Source organism: Pelmatolapia mariae, linkage group LG16_19, assembly GCF_036321145.2.
Source record: "Pelmatolapia mariae isolate MD_Pm_ZW linkage group LG16_19, Pm_UMD_F_2, whole genome shotgun sequence".
Taxonomy (NCBI): domain Eukaryota; kingdom Metazoa; phylum Chordata; class Actinopteri; order Cichliformes; family Cichlidae; genus Pelmatolapia; species Pelmatolapia mariae.
The window spans coordinates 39,802,297-39,820,502 of record NC_086241.1 but is presented as its reverse complement, the minus strand read 5'-3'; the positions used below and the strand labels follow the sequence as shown (position 1 = coordinate 39,820,502).

Here is an 18,206-nt window from a genome sequence, read left to right as displayed (position 1 = left end):
CGCAAAAATGAAATTCAAAGTGGATATTTTAATATACTATAAATAATTTGCAAATCATTGTACTTTGTTTTTATTTAGATTTTTCAGCCTTTCCCAATGTTTTCAGGAGGAAATATAGTTGCATCATCTGTTTTATCAAAATTATTTTTACTGCATGTGCGATAAAATGATTTTGGCTTGATATATCAGTTTACCTTACTTTCTTAAAGAAAAAACTGTATCTTATAAAACGACTCTACTAAATATGATTTAAGTAATTTGCATTTAGCACAATTTAGCATGATAAAATGTAATGGATTACATCTGAGGACCGGAGAGTTTGTTAAATGTGGTTAGTAAGTGGATCATTTCTCTCCATTGACATAAATCACCTTTGAGGAAGCATTATTAACGGTATCTTCTATGTATATACATCAAACAGCACCTACCTGCTCCTGTTGCAGAAATAACTTTTTCTTCAGTTTGTTAAACAAAGAGAATGAAAGATAAGTCATGCATTTTTACTTCCTTTGGAATTTAGAGCAGGATTCAAAGATAAATGTGCATCATTTTTGACTGATTTATTAGAAACCGATATGCCAAGTCATGATCATTGATTTGAGATGAGGTGTTGTGAGTCCAGGTGTGTCAAATGCATTGCATATTTAATAAAACGTTGCCCTCTAACGTGTCTACATGTGTGTCTCTAACCCCAGGAGATGAGTTAGTCGTCAAAATACTTGAGGATCCATTAGTGCACCCCTCTGTAGCTCCTTGTACACCCTTCATTCCCACTCCCTCAACCCACCACCCACTCCTCACCATTTTGAGACCACCAAAGAGTCCCTGTCCAAGGCCACTGAGGCGGGGCTACCTTGCTTGTCGGACCGAGGCAGCGATGATTGTGATGATGATGGCTTGGTGATATCGGGGTATGGCTCTGGGAAAGCGTTCAAGTCTAAGCTGCCACCCTACTGATGATGAAGATTTTTACTCAACCTTCTTCTTGGTAACAGATAAGACCTTGTCCACGTCAGGCTTTCAAGGTGACTACAAAGCAAATGCAACCAAGACTTTTATACGTAACAAACCTTCCATCTCCAGACGCAGTAGGACTACCACTATCGCCATAGCACGAACCGCCGACCAGAGCCGCACCACCACCACCTCTGCCTCCACCGCAACCCTCCAAACAGCCAGCTGGCAAAACGAATAACCGCGAGCTAAAACCCCGGCCCGACCTAGCGTTGCTTCCATTGCCCACATCCTTTGAGGTAGACAGCACCAAGCTGAGGGGCCCATTAATAACCTCCCCAATGTTCCGTAATATACCCACAGCACTTCCCACAGAGCCAGGCGTCAGGCGAGTTCCAGGGCCCTCGGAAGTGGTCCGCGAATCTAGCAGCACCACCGGGATGGTCATCGGAATAGTGGCGGCCGCTGCCCTGTGCATCCTCATCCTTCTATATGCCATGTATAAGTACAGGAACAGGGATGAAGGCTCCTACCAGGTGGACGAGAGCAGGAACTACATAACCAACTCGGCTGTGCAGAGCAATGGCGCTGTCATGAAGGACAAACAGCAAAGCTTGAAAGGCAGCAACAAGAGACAGAAAAACAAGGATAAGGAGTATTATGTGTGACTGTGAGACTTTCGTGTACACGAGAGCGCGAAGAAAGAGAGCACTAAGAGAACTTTTACTTATCAGTTTCCTCGTGAGGAGCTATGACAAATGATGGTATAATATGGAACTTGAAAATTCTTATACTGTGCTGAGTAGTTGAACTGATGATATGTACTGTAACATAAAGCACACTTACTATTAAGCAAAAGCTTAATGACAAGGTTAAATAGCAACTTTAGAGACCTTACTCTTCTATCTGGTCAGAGACATTATCGGTAGAGAAATACTTCACAGCATCATTCTCCTAAGTGACTTTTAGAGCTACGTGATCCTTGGCATTAAACAATTTTTTGTGAAATTGTTAATTACAAAAGGCTCATAAAATTACACCTTTTCAGCATGTAAACAACATAGTGCTTAACAAGAGGGGGTCAGGCACACAATGGTTGTAAAAATAAAGGACTCTTGTATCAAAATATTACCAATTTTTATGGTTTATAAATAAGTGCTGTGTCTTAACTATTTTTGCTCCAGGCAAATGAGAAACCAACAAAAGAACAGCAAGAAAAGAAAATGATTTCTGTGTATAAACTAATGGAGAGGGCATACCTCATAACACAATTATTCTCATTGTCTGGCTGACACAGTGAAGCTTTGTGGAGAGAGCTTGCCAGTTCTCTCGGTAAGAAACACGTGATTGTAAAATGCATGCCATCCTGATTCATATGGTATAGCACAAGTCCAGTATGCAGTGTTCGACTTGGACCACGTTCTCTTTAATGCACAAGCCAAAACGTCATCATTAGATTGGGACTTGCCCTGAGCCCCTGAAAACTGCTGAAAAATCTGCAAAAGAAAAAGGTCTAATATCGACGCATAGCTAGTGGTGGTCTTCTCTCTTTGCAAAATTGTGTGTTGGTTCATTGCGTATCATTCTCTTTTTTATGGAGGTGTCAGGAAGAAGACAAATGCAGTACTACAACACTGTTAACAAATGTGTATACAGAAATAAATCTAATGTTGAAAGTGTGAATTCTATCTGCTATCGCAGTCAACTGTGTCAAAAAAGAAGAAATTTGTTTACATATTTTATTACATGCTATCTGTTGTACTTTGTAGGTAGTAAATTGTACATATACCATGACAGTTGTAATTTTTAGTACCACTATTGTACAGACTAAACACATGGTTTATCAAGAGATTTCATGAGAAATTTATTAACTGTTATTAATTTACATGGAGAAAGACTCTAACGAGAATGTGAAGAATCATATTGCTATTCATAAAGAATAAAATGTATTGTTAGCCTAGAAATCTAAAAAGAGATGTTTCTAAAGTTGCATGAATATTTAATTACTGTCCGACAAATACAACGTGCCCTTTCTTCTGTACCATGACTTTCTTGTTCTGGGTGACAGTACTGATTTGTTTAGTTTCATTTTAAGTTTTTTGGAGAGAACAACATCAGATCTATGACAAAGAGACAACAAAAGAATGGGCCTTCAAAGTTTGGAAAGACAAATTCTGTGGGACCATAAATCATTGCTTAATTGTCCTTTTATGTTTCCATTACCTGTCATTGTCATTAAGTCACCAGGTGCAGTCTTTTTCTTAGAAATCACATTTTTGTCACAACTGTTACTTTTCATAACCTTTTTCCATCAGTTTGATAACAAATAAAACTTTTTTTTCTTCAGACGTTATACTGTACTCGTTGGGTAAATATGGTTAATCTTCACTGTCGTTAGTCTTCACTAAAATACTATACCGTTTTGACATTTACCCCAAATCTCATCACAGAATCAGGCATACTATTCTTAGAGGAAAACAGTTTAAAAACTATAAAAACTTTTAGCTTTTCTCCTCAAATGAAAGCTGAAGGCTCTGCCTCTACTTTTAAATATCTTACGAACCACAAGTAAACTGTTCTGTTGGGCTAATACAGTTCTATTCCTCTTAGACAAGACCTTGTATGGATGATGTACACTCTCTCTTTCTAGTCCCTGTCAGGACTCTTGCTGCAGCATTTTGGATTAACTGAAGGCTTTTCAGGGAGTTTTTAGGACTTACTGATAATAATGAATTACAGTAGTCCAGCCTGGAAGTAATAAATGCATGAACTAGTTTTTCAGCGTCACTCTGAGACAGGATATTTCTAACTTTAGAGATGTTGCACAAATGGAAGAAAGCAGTCTTACATATTTGTTTAATATGTGCATTGAAGGACATGTCCTGGTCCAAAATGACTCCAAGGTTCCTCACAGTGTTACTGGAGGCCAAGGTAATGCCATCCAGAGTAAGAATCTGGTTAGATACCATATTTCTAAGATTTTCAGGGCCGAGTACAATAACCTCAGTTTGATCTGAATTAAGAAGCAGAAAGTTAGCGGCCATCCAGGTCTTTATGTCTTTAAGACATTCCTGCAGTTTAACTAATTGGTGTGTGTTATCTGTCTTCATGGACAGATAGAGCTGGGTGTCATCAGCATAGCAGTGAAAATGTATGCTATGTCTTCTAATGATACTGCCTAAGGGAAGCATGTATAATGTAAACAGAATTGGTCCTAGCACTGAACCCTGTGGAACACCATAATTAACCTCAGTGTGTGAAGAGGACTCTCCATTTACATGCACAAATTGGAGTCTATTAGATAGATATGATACAAACCACTGCAGTACAGTACCTGTAATACCTACAGCGTGCTCTAATCGCTCTAATAGGATATTATGGTCGACAGTATCGAACGCTGCACTGAGGTCTAGCAGGACAAGCACAGAGATGAGTCCACTGTCAATAAGCATTTAACATTCTTCTGACGAATGGGAAATTAGAACTGAGACTGAGGTTGTGAAAGTGCCTGGCAAAATAAGGAGACAACGCCTTTTGAGCATTCTATGTGAAACATCATCTATGTTGTATATTTGTTTTGGTTTTTTGTTTTGTTTCATTTCTTTGACACTGAAATTGTCATGACAACAATACTGAAAGAAGTTATTGGCACTGAAAGCCTTTTTTATTCATGTCATTTTTGTCTGTAATTTTCTTTTTTTGACAAGGAATCTATCTTTAATTTTTCTATTAGCTAAAATTAACACCTTCTGGTTACCTCTAAAAAAAACACAGTTTAACTGATCATTAGTGATGACACTAAACCTTTAACTGTATGCTTACCAAATCATTTTTGCAGTTCTCCTCTGAAAAAATTATAATTATCAGTACAGGCCCCAGGAGACCGTGAGACAGGTACACAGTACGATATCCACATGTTGTAGACATATGAGCCTTTGGAAAATTACAACCCAGTAAGTCTCAAGGCTGGCCCGCTAAAGGTGATCAGCCCTCGATGTGCTGGCCAACAGATACTCAAATGTGGCTTTAGGTCGAATTATATTCAGCACACAGAAAACTCCATATTTATTATTTCATGGTGTCTTCAGTGTTGCAGGTTAATCACTATTTTGAGGGTGAAACTTCTTGGAGATATCGTTGGAGAATAGGTCGCTTGTTTTTAACTTACCATTTTACCTGTTTAACCTTAACATTGGGTATGCGGTGCAGCATGGGGGCAAAATCCGTCACATTTATTAAGTCATAACAACTTCTTTGTGAGATTAAGCAGAGTTTTGTGTACACGCTATGATCAGTTTGCTGTTACTCCCGTCTCACTGCTCTTTGTGGATTCAAGCAAGTGAATTCAACAAGATGTAACCACATGTTACACGAGTTGTATGACTGATTTCCAAGAGCATAAAGGTACTATCAGAGGTAACATTTGGATCATCTTGGTCTTTACCTTAAGTATAAATTGATTTCTGTTATCCTTGATGTAACTTAATATTGACCATGAACGCCACAGCCTGCTCCTGCACCAGTCCCATCACAGTACATCGCTGTGCATTTCACCACAGTAATGCAAACTAACCACTGTAGCTTGCAGTAAATGTCCTGTCCTGTCTTTCTTCATCTCTCACTGTTGCACTTTTTTTTTTCCAGCAGCATTAAACATTGGCTAACACATACTTTTTGTGCCAAACTCGCTGCATTTGTTGAGATGTTTGAAAAGTTACATTTGAAATTACCTGACGCTCTAAAAAATGTTACTCTGCTTATGTTTGTTCTTATTTTGTAGTACTAGCTAAATGCTGAAATACTCTGACTTCAAATTTATTTATATCTGCACCTCAGGGGGAAGAACAAAGGGTGTGTTGGAAGTGTAAGCTAGCTGTGGGATGTCATTACTTTCTTATTTACAAAGGATGTATCTCAGTGCTGTCACTGGAGGGACTGCTAAGCTGCAGCACATGAAAAATTAATTCAATAATAGTATGCATTCACCTGCCTATCGGATTTAATTGCTCATTACCTGAATGTGTTGGAAGGCTGTTCCAGATTGTGCCGGTCCACTTTAACCTCTGCTTTTATGGAAATACAACATGCTAACAGTCATATTTTTTAAGAAATGCATTCTTCATTATAAGAGAAAGCTAAGGTGTTTCTAAATCATTGCTATACTTGAGGCCTTCATCAGCTTCCGTTACTATAAATGAAGAGTCTGAGGTTGAGGTCCAGGGAGGGTACTTGAGAGGGAGAGGACTGTCAGTGCTCACTCTCTACTGCTTATCCAAAGCGTAGTATTTACTGGAGTGAGGTGGATAGGACTGGGTCTAGCAGTGAACAGAACTGCCATGGGACAAGGCAGGTAAGTTTCATAGTCAACTAGAGACCAGATGAAAACCAAGCAGAACACATGAAGGCAAACATCAAACAAGAGGAGCCGATTTACCACCATGGTGGAGGAAACAATCTACGGAGAATCACTGCCACAGCCAGTCCTTTAAATACTTAAGACTTGATGGAGCTACAAAGAGTTGGTACAACAAAAGTTATCTATCCTCTTTGGCTGAACAAGGACGTCATTTTTCACTTGGAAACCAAAAATCGCTTCTTCTTAAAAACTTGGTGGATTTGATGGATTGTACAAAACCACAGTAGGTCGAGATGCTTCTAACGTGCCTGTCAAAGATGGTTTTGTGTTGTGTTCAATAGAATAACAATAGAAATAGCTGGCACAACGACCCAATGAGGAGCAGGCGAGTTAATCAGCTGATTTTTGACGGGTGGGTAACTAATAAGGATGTGGGAACGTTTGTAAACAAACATGTGTGCAACAACACAGACATGAGGGAGAAAAAGCAAGCCAACAAGAGAAGACCTGGGACCATGAAAGCCTTAATCTTTTTTTTTTGTACTAATTGTTTGAAAACTATGAGTTGTATACAACCACATTCTTTTAGCAGTGTGCCCATAAATGTGTCCAATATATATATCTATAGAATATGTCCTGTATATAATCAGTATATACTATAATCAGTGCTCATCTATAGGCGTAAAACATTCTTTATAAGAAATAAACTTCTGTCAAATGGTGGCTGGATGGTGAAATGACAAAGATTAAGAAAATGTTCTTATCAAACAAAAATAAAACAACCAGTTTTGTACATGACCCCACTTGACCTCATGGTGTCAGTGTTGTAACAGAAAGACAATACCTGACCTAAAACACCAGAACTGCAGTATGTGGTGGAGCAGCTGTTAATGACAGCTTTATATGAAAGCATTTCTTATAATTATTACTTTAGGCTGTTGACGACAGCTGTACAAATGAAGATGTACTTTTGATGTTGAGAGGGACTCATTATCATCAGAAGAGAATATTATAGGTTGATTTGCACACAGTGTTTTGAACTCAGAAGAACGTGGATCAATGACTTCTCAAGATTGTGCTTTAGTAGATCAGGCGAGTGTCCGCAAGATTTCACCTCATTTTGCAAACCTTCTGCATGTTACCAACATACCACACATCAACTTTTTAGTTTTAGTTAGTTAGTTTTAGTTAATAAGTTTGCTAAGATTCCTTAATAAATTAGGAAATAGAAGTTTGAAAAAAATCCCCTCTGTCTAACAACTTTCTTGGTGTTTGGACTTTTTAAATGGCTCCTGCAGTTATTTATCTGCATGGCTGCACATAGCCAAAATATTTAGCAGTTTCACAGTAGGAGTTCATAATTCATATTTATTTTTGGAGAGTAAAAAAAAAAGTCCCACTGAAAGTAAATAAAACATTATAAAATGGATGTCCTTTCTGGATTTCTGGAAAAGGAGAATTTCGACCCATCCCTGCGACAGACTGGCGACCCATCCAGGGTGCACCCTGCCTGGGACATGCTCCCCACCCCCCGACCCTGACAAGGATAAGAGGAAAGTGATGGATGCATCTTTGATCCCTGGATGTAAACTACTCTATTTTTTGAAGTTTTGCAGTAAAAACATTACTGTTTATTTGAAATGCTGAAGCAATGGACTTTTTTGTGCACTGGCTGCAGAGACAACATATAAAAGAATTCCACACAAACACATTCATGTTTATTTTCCACTTATTTTTCCTTTGACATATAAAAATATACATTACGCTTCAAATAATGGCAAAGTACAGTAAAGAGAATGGAAAATAGAGCTATTGATATCAGTCATTGAGACATTAGCAAAGTGACAATGAAAACAGATGCTTTGGATCTGCGTCACATTGACCAGGTGCTGTTCTCTATCTAACCAGAGACTGAGCTGTGGACTCTTTCGTCAAAGGTTTTCATTTGCACACCTTTGTCACTGTGACCAGGACAAAGCATCTGTTCGAAGGAGCTTTCATTTGAAAAGAATCACCTTGACATGTTCCATACAGATTTTAATCACCCATAACCTCACCGTTACTGAACTTCAACTGTTCATATTTTGAGAAATATGAATTTAAATCTGAAATTACATCTACATTTAGCTGTTAAATATGCATTTAAAAATGAAATCTTCATGAAATGAATTCTTCACAAGACATGAGAGAGAGAGCTGTATGCAGGATGCTGAGATCTGACTCTAAAACAAAACTGAACGACACACCAAAACATTTTGTGCTAATGTGAAGAAATTGTATTTTATCAGTGAATATTTGAAAAGATATTAATTAAAGAACAAAAACAAAACAGAGCTCTTCTGTTAGTTAGGGGGTGTACTTTTGACCAAAGGTGCAGATCACTTGATAGTTCATGAACAAAGCTTAGGTGACTGATTTGTTTATAGGCACACACAGCTAAAAGCTCCCAGTGCATCTCCCCTGTTGTCAGAGTAATAGCTAGATAACAGTCATTTTATCCACATTTGTAATGTGCTCAAAGTCTGATGCATTTCCATTAATACTGCCAGTTATTTATTTTAACTTCAAATGAAATGCTCAACCAAAAGTTGATCACCCTTTTAAGCCTTTTCTCAGAGTGTGCAAAGGAAGTGACATAGATGAAACAGCAGGTCTATTAACATCCACAGAGTCACCAGTGACAGGGTTAGGTTTACTAGTACCACTTTATTGAACTGTTCATCTTTATTGCATATCTAAATGGATATCTTATAACAAAGAGCCAAAAGCAAAGACTTGGTTTGAAAGGTAATGACTTCCAGTTAAATGTGAAATTGTGAATGTTCAGCATGTAGCTAGATGCAACCTCACCTTAACCCAAAGCAGTTTACTCATGGCATAAGAGTTTAACCAAACTATCACTTCACAAGACTTGGCCAAACCATCGAACATTCAGTACACAACATTCGGAACTCAAGATACACGCTTCACTTACTGACAATAAATTTTGCACTTGGTAATACCCATCATCCCCCTGAGCGTCTGCCTAGAATTTTCCATGCAGTCCAGCCCATGGAACTTCCTGGAAAAAGATCTGGTCATAAAGTCAACAAAAGTGCTTCTTCCTTTGCAAACCATGCAAATCAACTATAAATGTGATTTTTACAAGGGCTGGCTTACTTCAGTCTGTGTCTACATGCAAAGTACATGTGCAGTTGTGATCAGATGCTTTTAACCATAATCTGTGTATGTACTTATTCACTGTGCCTACACATCATATTTTGGATTGTGTTCAGTGCTCATTATCAAATTAGATTTACTAGATCTAATGTGGCTGTTATCTCAAGGTTTTGAAAGCAGTTGACTCACAGTCTTCCAGAGATTCAGTCTCAATAACACATTCATCAGGCGAGATGTAATAACATTTTTACCAAACTAAGAAATACTAAAACTCAGCATCTTTCCTCTCTGTGTGTAGCTGGAATAACATTATCCCAGCTACTGCTGTTGTTGTTTAACTGCTCTTGTCAGCTGTCTGGAGATGGGAGGGTCGCATGTCTGATCTGCTGACAGTAAGTAATTCTGACAAAATCTGAAATAAATACGCACGTTTATGCACAATATTTGTATGGAAAAGACTTGACTTTAGTTCAGGAGGTAAGGCTTGAGGTGAGGAGGGTGAGGTTTACTTAATTAAGATGCTGGTTGAGTTGTCTCTTGCCTTTGCCCTTTTCCCCCCTTTTTTGGTAAAAGGGGCCCTTTGTTTGAATTTTACAGCTTTATGGTAAAGAATACCATCACAACACATTCTTACAAAACCAAATAATCTCTGTTTTCAAAATTTTAAAAAGGCACTTTTAATCCTCCTACCGTCTACCATAACTCTGTTCCAGCCACTGGCGCACATCCTTCAGATTGTAAAAAAATGGCCCTTTACCCCCCAGGTAGGCAATCTTTTTTTGTTGCACTATACACACCCGTTCGTTGGACACACCGTAAGCCACATTAGCATTGTTGTCCATGCAGTCAGCGACTAGTTGACACTGCGGCGGCAAAGAAAAGTGCTCAGTGAGTTGACGTGCCGCTCCCATCCTTTCCTCCAGGTTCTGGTGTTTCCGGAAACTGAAGGAGCAAGAACCCATGGGAGGGGCCACCCAGCCATCAGATGGATGAGCCTCATCAATGTACACTAACAGGAAATCAGCCACATCGCTGAAGTCTTCCACTAACTGCCGGAAAGCCGGCAGGTGGCTGATGAAGGGGGGTCAGGTGGCTGAGCCAAAGTTGACCACCAGGGGGCGATCTGATGACTCAAAATCCAGAAGTCTGCACTCACCCCCATTTTGGATTCTGATGGTGCTGCTCCACCGAGGGCCATCAGGCACCTTCACCACTTTGGAATTGGGTGCCTCACAGCCAAGTTTCACCTAAAGAGGTAAAATAGAGATGAACACTTAATGTAGACTGTGTGCACATGAAGAAGAAGAAGGAGAACTGCGATTTGCATTTATGCTTTTTTCGGCATATTGGGCCTGGTATAGTTTAACTGTTGCTATTGCAAAGCATCTGGCATTGTGCTGGAATTTCAGTATGGGGTTGATTTAGATTTGACAGTAAGTTATAATTATGTCTACAACACACACACACACATATACATACATATATATATATATTAGTGCTGTCAGTGTTAATCTCGTTAAAATGACGTTAATGCCATAACTGCATTGACGCGGCAAATCTCCGTTTGTGACTTAACGCAGATCGCTCCGTGCATGGGGCTGGTTGGCGCTAACGCGTTAACGAGCTAACTGCGCTAATGCGTTGATGCCATGCAGCCCCATGCACTGGGCGATCCGCATTAAGTCGCAAACGGAGATTTGCCGCATTAATGCAGTTATGGCGTTAACATCATTGTAACGAGATTAACATATACACACACATACATACATTTATGTCATACAGTAACAATATGTTCGTGCATGTTTAGAGGCGTAGTTTTTTTTCCAACAGTTTTATAGTTTTAATCCAATATTTTAAAAAAAGTCCTCCATTCTGATCTTCCTCATTGAAAAACTAAAGTCGAAGAAAATGGAAATATCCATCAATATTTGAAAAGTTCAAGAAAGTTTTAGGTATACAGCGTCAAATCACAACAACAATCACCTGAAAGTGCTTTATAGAGGTGAGCATAGGCCTACAGCAGTGTAACTAAGTGAGGGTTCAGGGTGATCCACTATCTATAAGCTTTAAGCTTTTAAGCCTAATCTTAAAAGTAGACAGGGTGTCACTCACTATGTCTTAATACACTACTTTGTATTTAATCATTAGCGTGCCTTTGTCCTGTCCTCCTCACCTGACCGGTTATGGCAGATGGCTGCCAGAGCCTGGTTCTGCTGGTCTCTTCCTGTTAAAAGGCAGTTTTTCCTTCCCATTGTTGCCAAGTGCTTGCTCATAGGCAGTCGCCTTATTGTTGCGGTTTTCTCTGTGTTATTGTTGGTTCTTTACCTTACAATATAAAGCGCCTCGAGGCTCTATTGTTGTGATTTGGCGCTGTATAAGTAAAGTTGAATTGAACTGAGTGTCTGTCCCTCAAATTCCAAATGGTGAGCTGAATCGTGGCTCATTCAGGATAAAAGCAATATGGGCCAAAACGTGCACACATCTGAGCATCAAACGCTGAATGGCTCATTACTAAGGAAGAGATTTTGGTGAGAGGAATAACACAAACAATTATCATTTCTCAAGATAAAAGAAAATGATTAGGCATTTCTGCATTGGTATTGAAAATAGGAGGCTGTGATTTAAAACAAGTCAAAGAGTCGACTTTGCACCCACTGGCCTGTAAAAAAGAAAATTACAGAAGTAATTTTGAGGAAATACAACTAAATAAGCTAATATACAAAAATAAAGAAAAATGTGGAGTGCCCACTCCGGGTCGGGGACGAGTTCCTGGCCCAAGTGGAGGAGTTTAAGTATCTCGGGGTCTTGTTCGCGAGTGATGGGAGAAGGGAGCCGGAGATCGACAGACGGATTGGTGCAGCGGCTGCAGTGATGCGGACGCTACACCGGTCTGCTGTGGTGAAGAGAGAGCGGAGTGTAAAAGCGAAGCTCTCAATTTACCGGTCGATCTACGTCCCTACCCTCACCCATGGTCACGAGCTGTGGGTAGTGACCGAAAGAACAAGATCGCAAATACAAGCGGCAGAAATGAGCTTCCACCGAAGGGTGGCTGGTCTCTCCTTTAGAGATAGGGTGAGAAGTTCGGCCATCCAGGAGGGGCTCAGAGTAGAGCCGCTGCTCCTCCACATCGAAAGGAGCCAGTTGAGGTGTTTCGGGCATCTGACAAGGATGCCTCCTAGGCGCCTCCTGGGCGAGGTTTTCCGGGCATGTCCCACCGGGAGGAGGCCCCGGGGCAGACCCAGGACACGCTGGAGAGATTATATCTCTCGGCTGGCCTGGGAACGCCTTGGTGTTCCCCCGGATAAGCTGGAGGAGGTGGCTGGGGAGAGGGAGGTCTGGGGTTCTCTGCTTGGGCTGCTGCCCCCACGACCCAGCCCCGGATAAGCGGAAGAAGATGGGTGGACGGATGGATGGATAAACAAAAATGAATAAATAAACACTTTTAAAACTGCTGAGTAAGTGAACAAAGAAAATTAAAATAGGAATTTGGTGATTCCAATTCCATTATTGATATTGCTTATTGATTCTCATTGGCTTTGCTTTGAGAGTTCCTCCCATCACTGAGTAGCATATCAACATTCGTGCAGATTAATCGCCTGCTGTGAGCTCATTTCCCCACTTTGTTGTGACCAGTGTTGGGGTCGTAACTCAAAAAAAGTAATGTATTACACAGAACACTTTTCTCAAAATGAATCCAGTATGTCCAGTGTTGGGTAAGTTACTTTTAAATAGTAACTTAGTTACATTACTAGTTACTTCTATCAAAAGTAACTCAGTTACTTCAAGTTACTCGTTACTTTCAAAGTAACTAGTTACTAGGGAAAGTAACTTTGGTTTTACTCAGAATTCTCTTGTTAATGTGTTGCTTCCCTAACTAAAATGTCCCAAATACAAACAATCTAAATGTTCCCTATGCCAATGAGGACACACATGTGAGCTTTCTCTTAGTGTTTAGGTCTGAACACAAAGACAGCAGCACAAACCAAAGAGGAAAAGCAGCACAAACAGCCTTTGAGGCTGTCATCACAGTGATTCTACTTTAGAGCCATGAACACGTGGAAACAGAGGCGGCAGATGGGCTGGGTCTGCATTCACTCAGCTTTAACATCACTCTGGGTTCTTGGCTAGCTTAGAGTTAGCATGCTGTTGGTGCAGATGCTTGAAAGCGTTAGCAGCATAATGCAGTTGTTTCTGTCCTGGAGTTTGCACTTGTCCATCGCACTCTCGTACATACTCTGGAGTAAAAGGCAGAGTAATACTCATATTCATGCCCCACTATTGTCCTCCTCCCACACATGAACTGAAATCAGCTGATTGTAGCACCAATAAGTGTGATCAGGCAGGCAGAAGCAGTTTACATCAGTTCGTGTGAAACTTTTTGAATGAATTATTGCCTCAAAATATTTGTTGAATTGTCTTTGATATATTTGGCATATTTAGTAACATGATAATATAATATCTGCTGTTTTGTTTGTTAGTCGTTGCTTTTTTGGCAAAGCACAGTCTAGAGATAAGACAGAGTTCCCTCTGCTGAATAGGACACGTTTTTTAGTTCCCAGACTCAGGATATGCAGTAGCTGGAATTATGTAGCCAAAAAATTAATAAACAACTCTTAATATATGTTTTATATTTCAGATTCATTTGACCAAGAAGGAGAGTGATGGAGGCCTGGCCTCCACAGTCACCTGACCTAAACCCAATTGAGATGGTTTGGGATGAGATGGAGTGCAGAGTGAAGGCAAAAGGACCAACAAGTGCTCAGCATCTCTGGGAACTCCTTCAAGATTGTTGGAAACCATTTCAGGTGACGACCTCATGAAGCTTAATCAAGAGAATGCCAAGAGTGAGCAAAGCAGTAATCAAAGCAAAGGAAGAATCGAAAATATAAAACATGTTTTGAGTTCGTTTTTTGTTTACTACATAACTCCATATGTGTTCATTCATCGTTTGATGCCTTCAGTGAGAATCTACAATGTAAACAGTCATGAAAATAAAGAAAAAACATTAAATGAGAAGGTGTGTCCAAAGTTCTGACTGGTAGTGTATGAATGAGAGTGAATGTGTGATTGATGTAAGTTGTATAAAGCTCTTTGAGTCCTTCAGCAGAGGAGAAAAGTGCCATATAAGAACCAGTCCACTGACCAGAGTGTAGAAGCTTTGACCACATTCACTGATGATGATTTCACATAACTAAGCAGTTTGTTATACTGTCATCAAGCTAAAATACATATGTATATAATTATAAATATTAAATGAATTAAATAATTCTAACATCTATTTGACGGACACTTTGTGTAGCATGCTTCCAAATCTCAGTGGACATTCTCAGTAGAACATATGCAGTAATAAGACTGGTAGCATGTAGGATTGCGTAGCACTGAACTCTAAACATGGCTGAAACACAAGGTTCCACCATTGTAAGTGTATGTATACAACAGAAAATAGAGAAAAGAATAAAACCCCATTTAGACATACACTTTGAACCTGTGTTGGCTGCTCAATGTCACTTCAAACTGCACGCGCACTATGTCTGTGAAGGTTCTCAGTCATCCAGGTCATTGTAGTCTAAGGAGCTTGGAAAGAAAAGCGTCTGGACTTCTTTAAGTTGCTTGAAGACGTTTCACCTCTCATCCGAGAAGCTTCTTCAGTTCTTCAGAACTGAAGAGCTTCTCTGAAGAGCTCCTTAGACCACGTGCACTATGCCGACCCCCGTTCACTGTGTGCTGCACACCACATTCTCTCCAAGTTTGGCCTGTCAGTTTTTACGTAATAATATTGAAAGAAACATGTAGGCAGACAGATAGACAGACTGATGTTTACATACTGGGTTCTTGCCTTGGCACAGGAAAAATACTTTACTTTTGTCTTTACTGCAGGAACGAACCATGCGGCATATCTGCCAAGAACTGCTTGGAGGTAAAACAGGCTTCGAGGTCTTATAGTGGGCCTTTGGCAGTTACAAGACGGAAAATGTGGGTACGGAGACAGACCCAAAGTTAATCTCTTGTGACATATTTCCCAGAATGAATACTGCCAATAGGAACTCCTCAATCATGACGTTCAGGCTGGAGCTGTCGTGCTGTGTAGTATTCACATGTAAATTTTATTAATTCCTTATCCTTAAGATTTAAAGGAGATTCCTGAACATTTTAAAGTTCACAGAAACGCTGACAGATGCCAGTCAGGCGTAGACTGCGTAATTGTAAACGAAGGCCTGAAAGGAAAAATAAAACTCCACACAGCCGTGGTACCTGGATGTGCCACGGGTGTGCAGAGGCTTAACAGAACGTGTTAATCCCCAGAGATTTGTCAGTGGGTTCTTTTTTAACTAATAGCATAGTGGACGCATAGAGGAACCTGGGTCCTCGCTAAGCCTCTTTCATACTTTACATTACAATAGCACAATAAGTTGTACACTTTGAAAAGTCTCTCCATAGTGAGACACTGGGCACTATGAAGTCCCCCCCCCCCAAAAAAAAAAAACAAAACAAAACAAAACAAAACAAAAAAAACACAATTTGTGGGTAAAATATTTGTCTCCTGGTAATTATGTCTGATCAAAGCAGCTGAACAACAGATGTTTTTTCATTTTACAGGTTGTGATGTATCCACATATCTCTGTGTTCGTATTATAAACGCCACAGTATCACCAGAACAAACATAACAAAATCAGCTTTTTGAAACATTAGCAGTGAATTTGTAGCAGCAGCCTCCTGATAGCATAAAGTTACACAGCTGTGAGGACGGGGGCCATCTGCTGCACCTCCACATGAACTGCAACCAGTTTCTATCCAATGGGATTAACGTGATAACCTGTATTTGCTCTGATAATACTCGTGCGTATACACAGTATTATAGTGATAAAACATTAACTATTGGGTCATGCGATTCTGTAACGCTTCTCATTCTGGCCAGCCCTTTGTGTAAACTGTATGCGCGCGCGCACACACACACACACACACAGCTCCAAACACGAAAAACAAGTTCTGCTCAATCTGCGCGAAGACAATGAAAAACCTCGACCAAGTTTTCCGAGGGCGTGCCGCAAACGTTCGTGCAGACGGCCGTGTAGGCAGGTGAGCGAGCAGACGCTAAGAAATACTTCATGTCTTTTACACCACTTTGGAGTTCACTTGAATGACGTCACTGCATCGAGGCACTCGAAGCACTTAGACCCTACCCAAATAAAAAGCTTACCTGCTTGTAGGCGTCCAGGAGGAAGCTGTTCCAGATGGAGCGCAGTCCCGCCGAGGTCAGCATGCGGCGCCACTCTCCGCAGCCGGCGGACCGAGAGCTGAGCAGCGAAACGACGCGCTTCAGCAGAACCACCGAGTCGTACAGGGCAAGAAAGAGGCAGTTGGAAAAGAAACCGGGTAGTATCTGGAGTGTCACGAGCAGATCCTCGCCCGCCGTTCCCATCTTCTGTTTGTGCGTTTACACGACCGCTGGCCAATTCATCCACCACAGCTCTTATCTGCTCAGCTCATAGTTTGGGCTCTGGTTCGTGCACTGCGCCAGAGTCGGTGCGCAGAACGAGAAAAGTGTTTGGAATGCGTCTCGCAAAGCGTCTCTGTTCATCAGCTCGACAATCCCTTGGCGCGCTGTCGCTCTTTTTGAAAGAAGGAACATTGTAGTTAATATTAAGCCTCGCGGCTTATCTCTGCGGCAAGATTCTGACGTCAGAAATAGTGCAATCACTGTCTCCTCCTTCTCCTTCCTCTCTCCCACTGCTTCGTGCGTAGCGGCTGCACTAAGCTCCAGATCGACGCTTTCACTGTTTTTACCATGTTAAATTGACTAAATATAAAATGTTTATACTTTCCATACTCTTCCGGAGTATTCCAGTGAGCCGGTTGTGACTATACTTTAAAAAAGTGGGAACTTTTTTTACTCAATATGTGCGTACTCTGCATTTACTCATTAGTTATTATTAATCTCTCTTCTTAATCTGCTGCTCTCTTTTTTGTCTCGTCTTCCTCCAGCCAGTCTGGTTCTGCCAGAGATTTTTTCCTGTCAAAAGGGAGTTTTCCTTCCCACTGTTGCCAAGTGCTTGCTGACTGTGGGGTTTTGTCTGTATTATTGTGGGATCTTTACCTTACAGTATAAAGTGCCCTGTTGATATGATTTGGTGCTATATAAATACAATTTAAATAATGTTCTAATGTCTGTGTACCCATTCACAATCACACTGTTGCATTTCATAAGCTGGTTTCTGAAAACATAAAGACATTTTTGCATAAGCGATGTTGCGGCAGCCTCTAACCATGCAACAGTTTGATGTGTGCCAGAAGTGTAACGGTCAGGATCACACTGTCATAGTTCATAAACTGTTTAAAAAAGAAAGAAACAAACGCATCTAAATATTTTCTTTCATTCTATCTATGCTGCCACATAGCTACAGTCAAGATAACTCCCACATCTAAGCTCTGTAACACAGCAACACCCATATGACATGTAACCTTAATGGTTAAATCTGCTGTAATGGTGGCATACCAATAAAACCGCTGCGGTCACACAACAGATTTTTCAAAATGCGATTGAAAGTGATGTTTTTGCTTCTTCTTCCAACTTTTATCCAAGACATGCATCGTTGGCTGCACAATCTCATCTCCTTGTTGCTGCTTCCAAGCTGGAAAGGACAAAAATCTCACCACATTCCCAAAAGGGCTTTTTTCCAGTTTTATGCATGGCTGTTTCATTTTAGAACAGAGCAACTCACCATTGTTCATTTCAAAC

General features: G+C 40.4%; 2 protein-coding genes across 2 annotated transcripts in view; one reads left to right on the top strand and one right to left on the bottom strand.

Moving 5' to 3' along the window:
• Nucleotides 1-3,300, top strand: part of nrxn3a (neurexin 3a) — a 212,322-nt gene extending 209,022 nt beyond the window's left edge. The window contains 4 exon segments of the mRNA XM_063500149.1: nucleotides 696-803; nucleotides 806-948; nucleotides 950-1,162; nucleotides 1,164-3,300. Of these exon segments, the coding sequence (XP_063356219.1) occupies nucleotides 696-803; nucleotides 806-948; nucleotides 950-1,162; nucleotides 1,164-1,622 (923 nt within the window). The 3' untranslated portion in view covers nucleotides 1,623-3,300.
• A 4,712-nt stretch (nucleotides 3,301-8,012) lies between these two features.
• On the bottom strand, nucleotides 8,013-18,001 carry dio2 (iodothyronine deiodinase 2). Its single transcript, XM_063500152.1, has 2 exons — nucleotides 16,668-18,001; nucleotides 8,013-10,716 (listed from the first exon to the last, which is right to left on the bottom strand). Exons 1-2 carry the CDS (start codon nucleotides 16,887-16,889, stop codon nucleotides 10,156-10,158), a joined length of 783 nt encoding a protein of 260 aa, XP_063356222.1. The 5' UTR covers nucleotides 16,890-18,001; the 3' UTR covers nucleotides 8,013-10,155.
• Nucleotides 18,002-18,206: the final 205 nt, after the last annotated feature.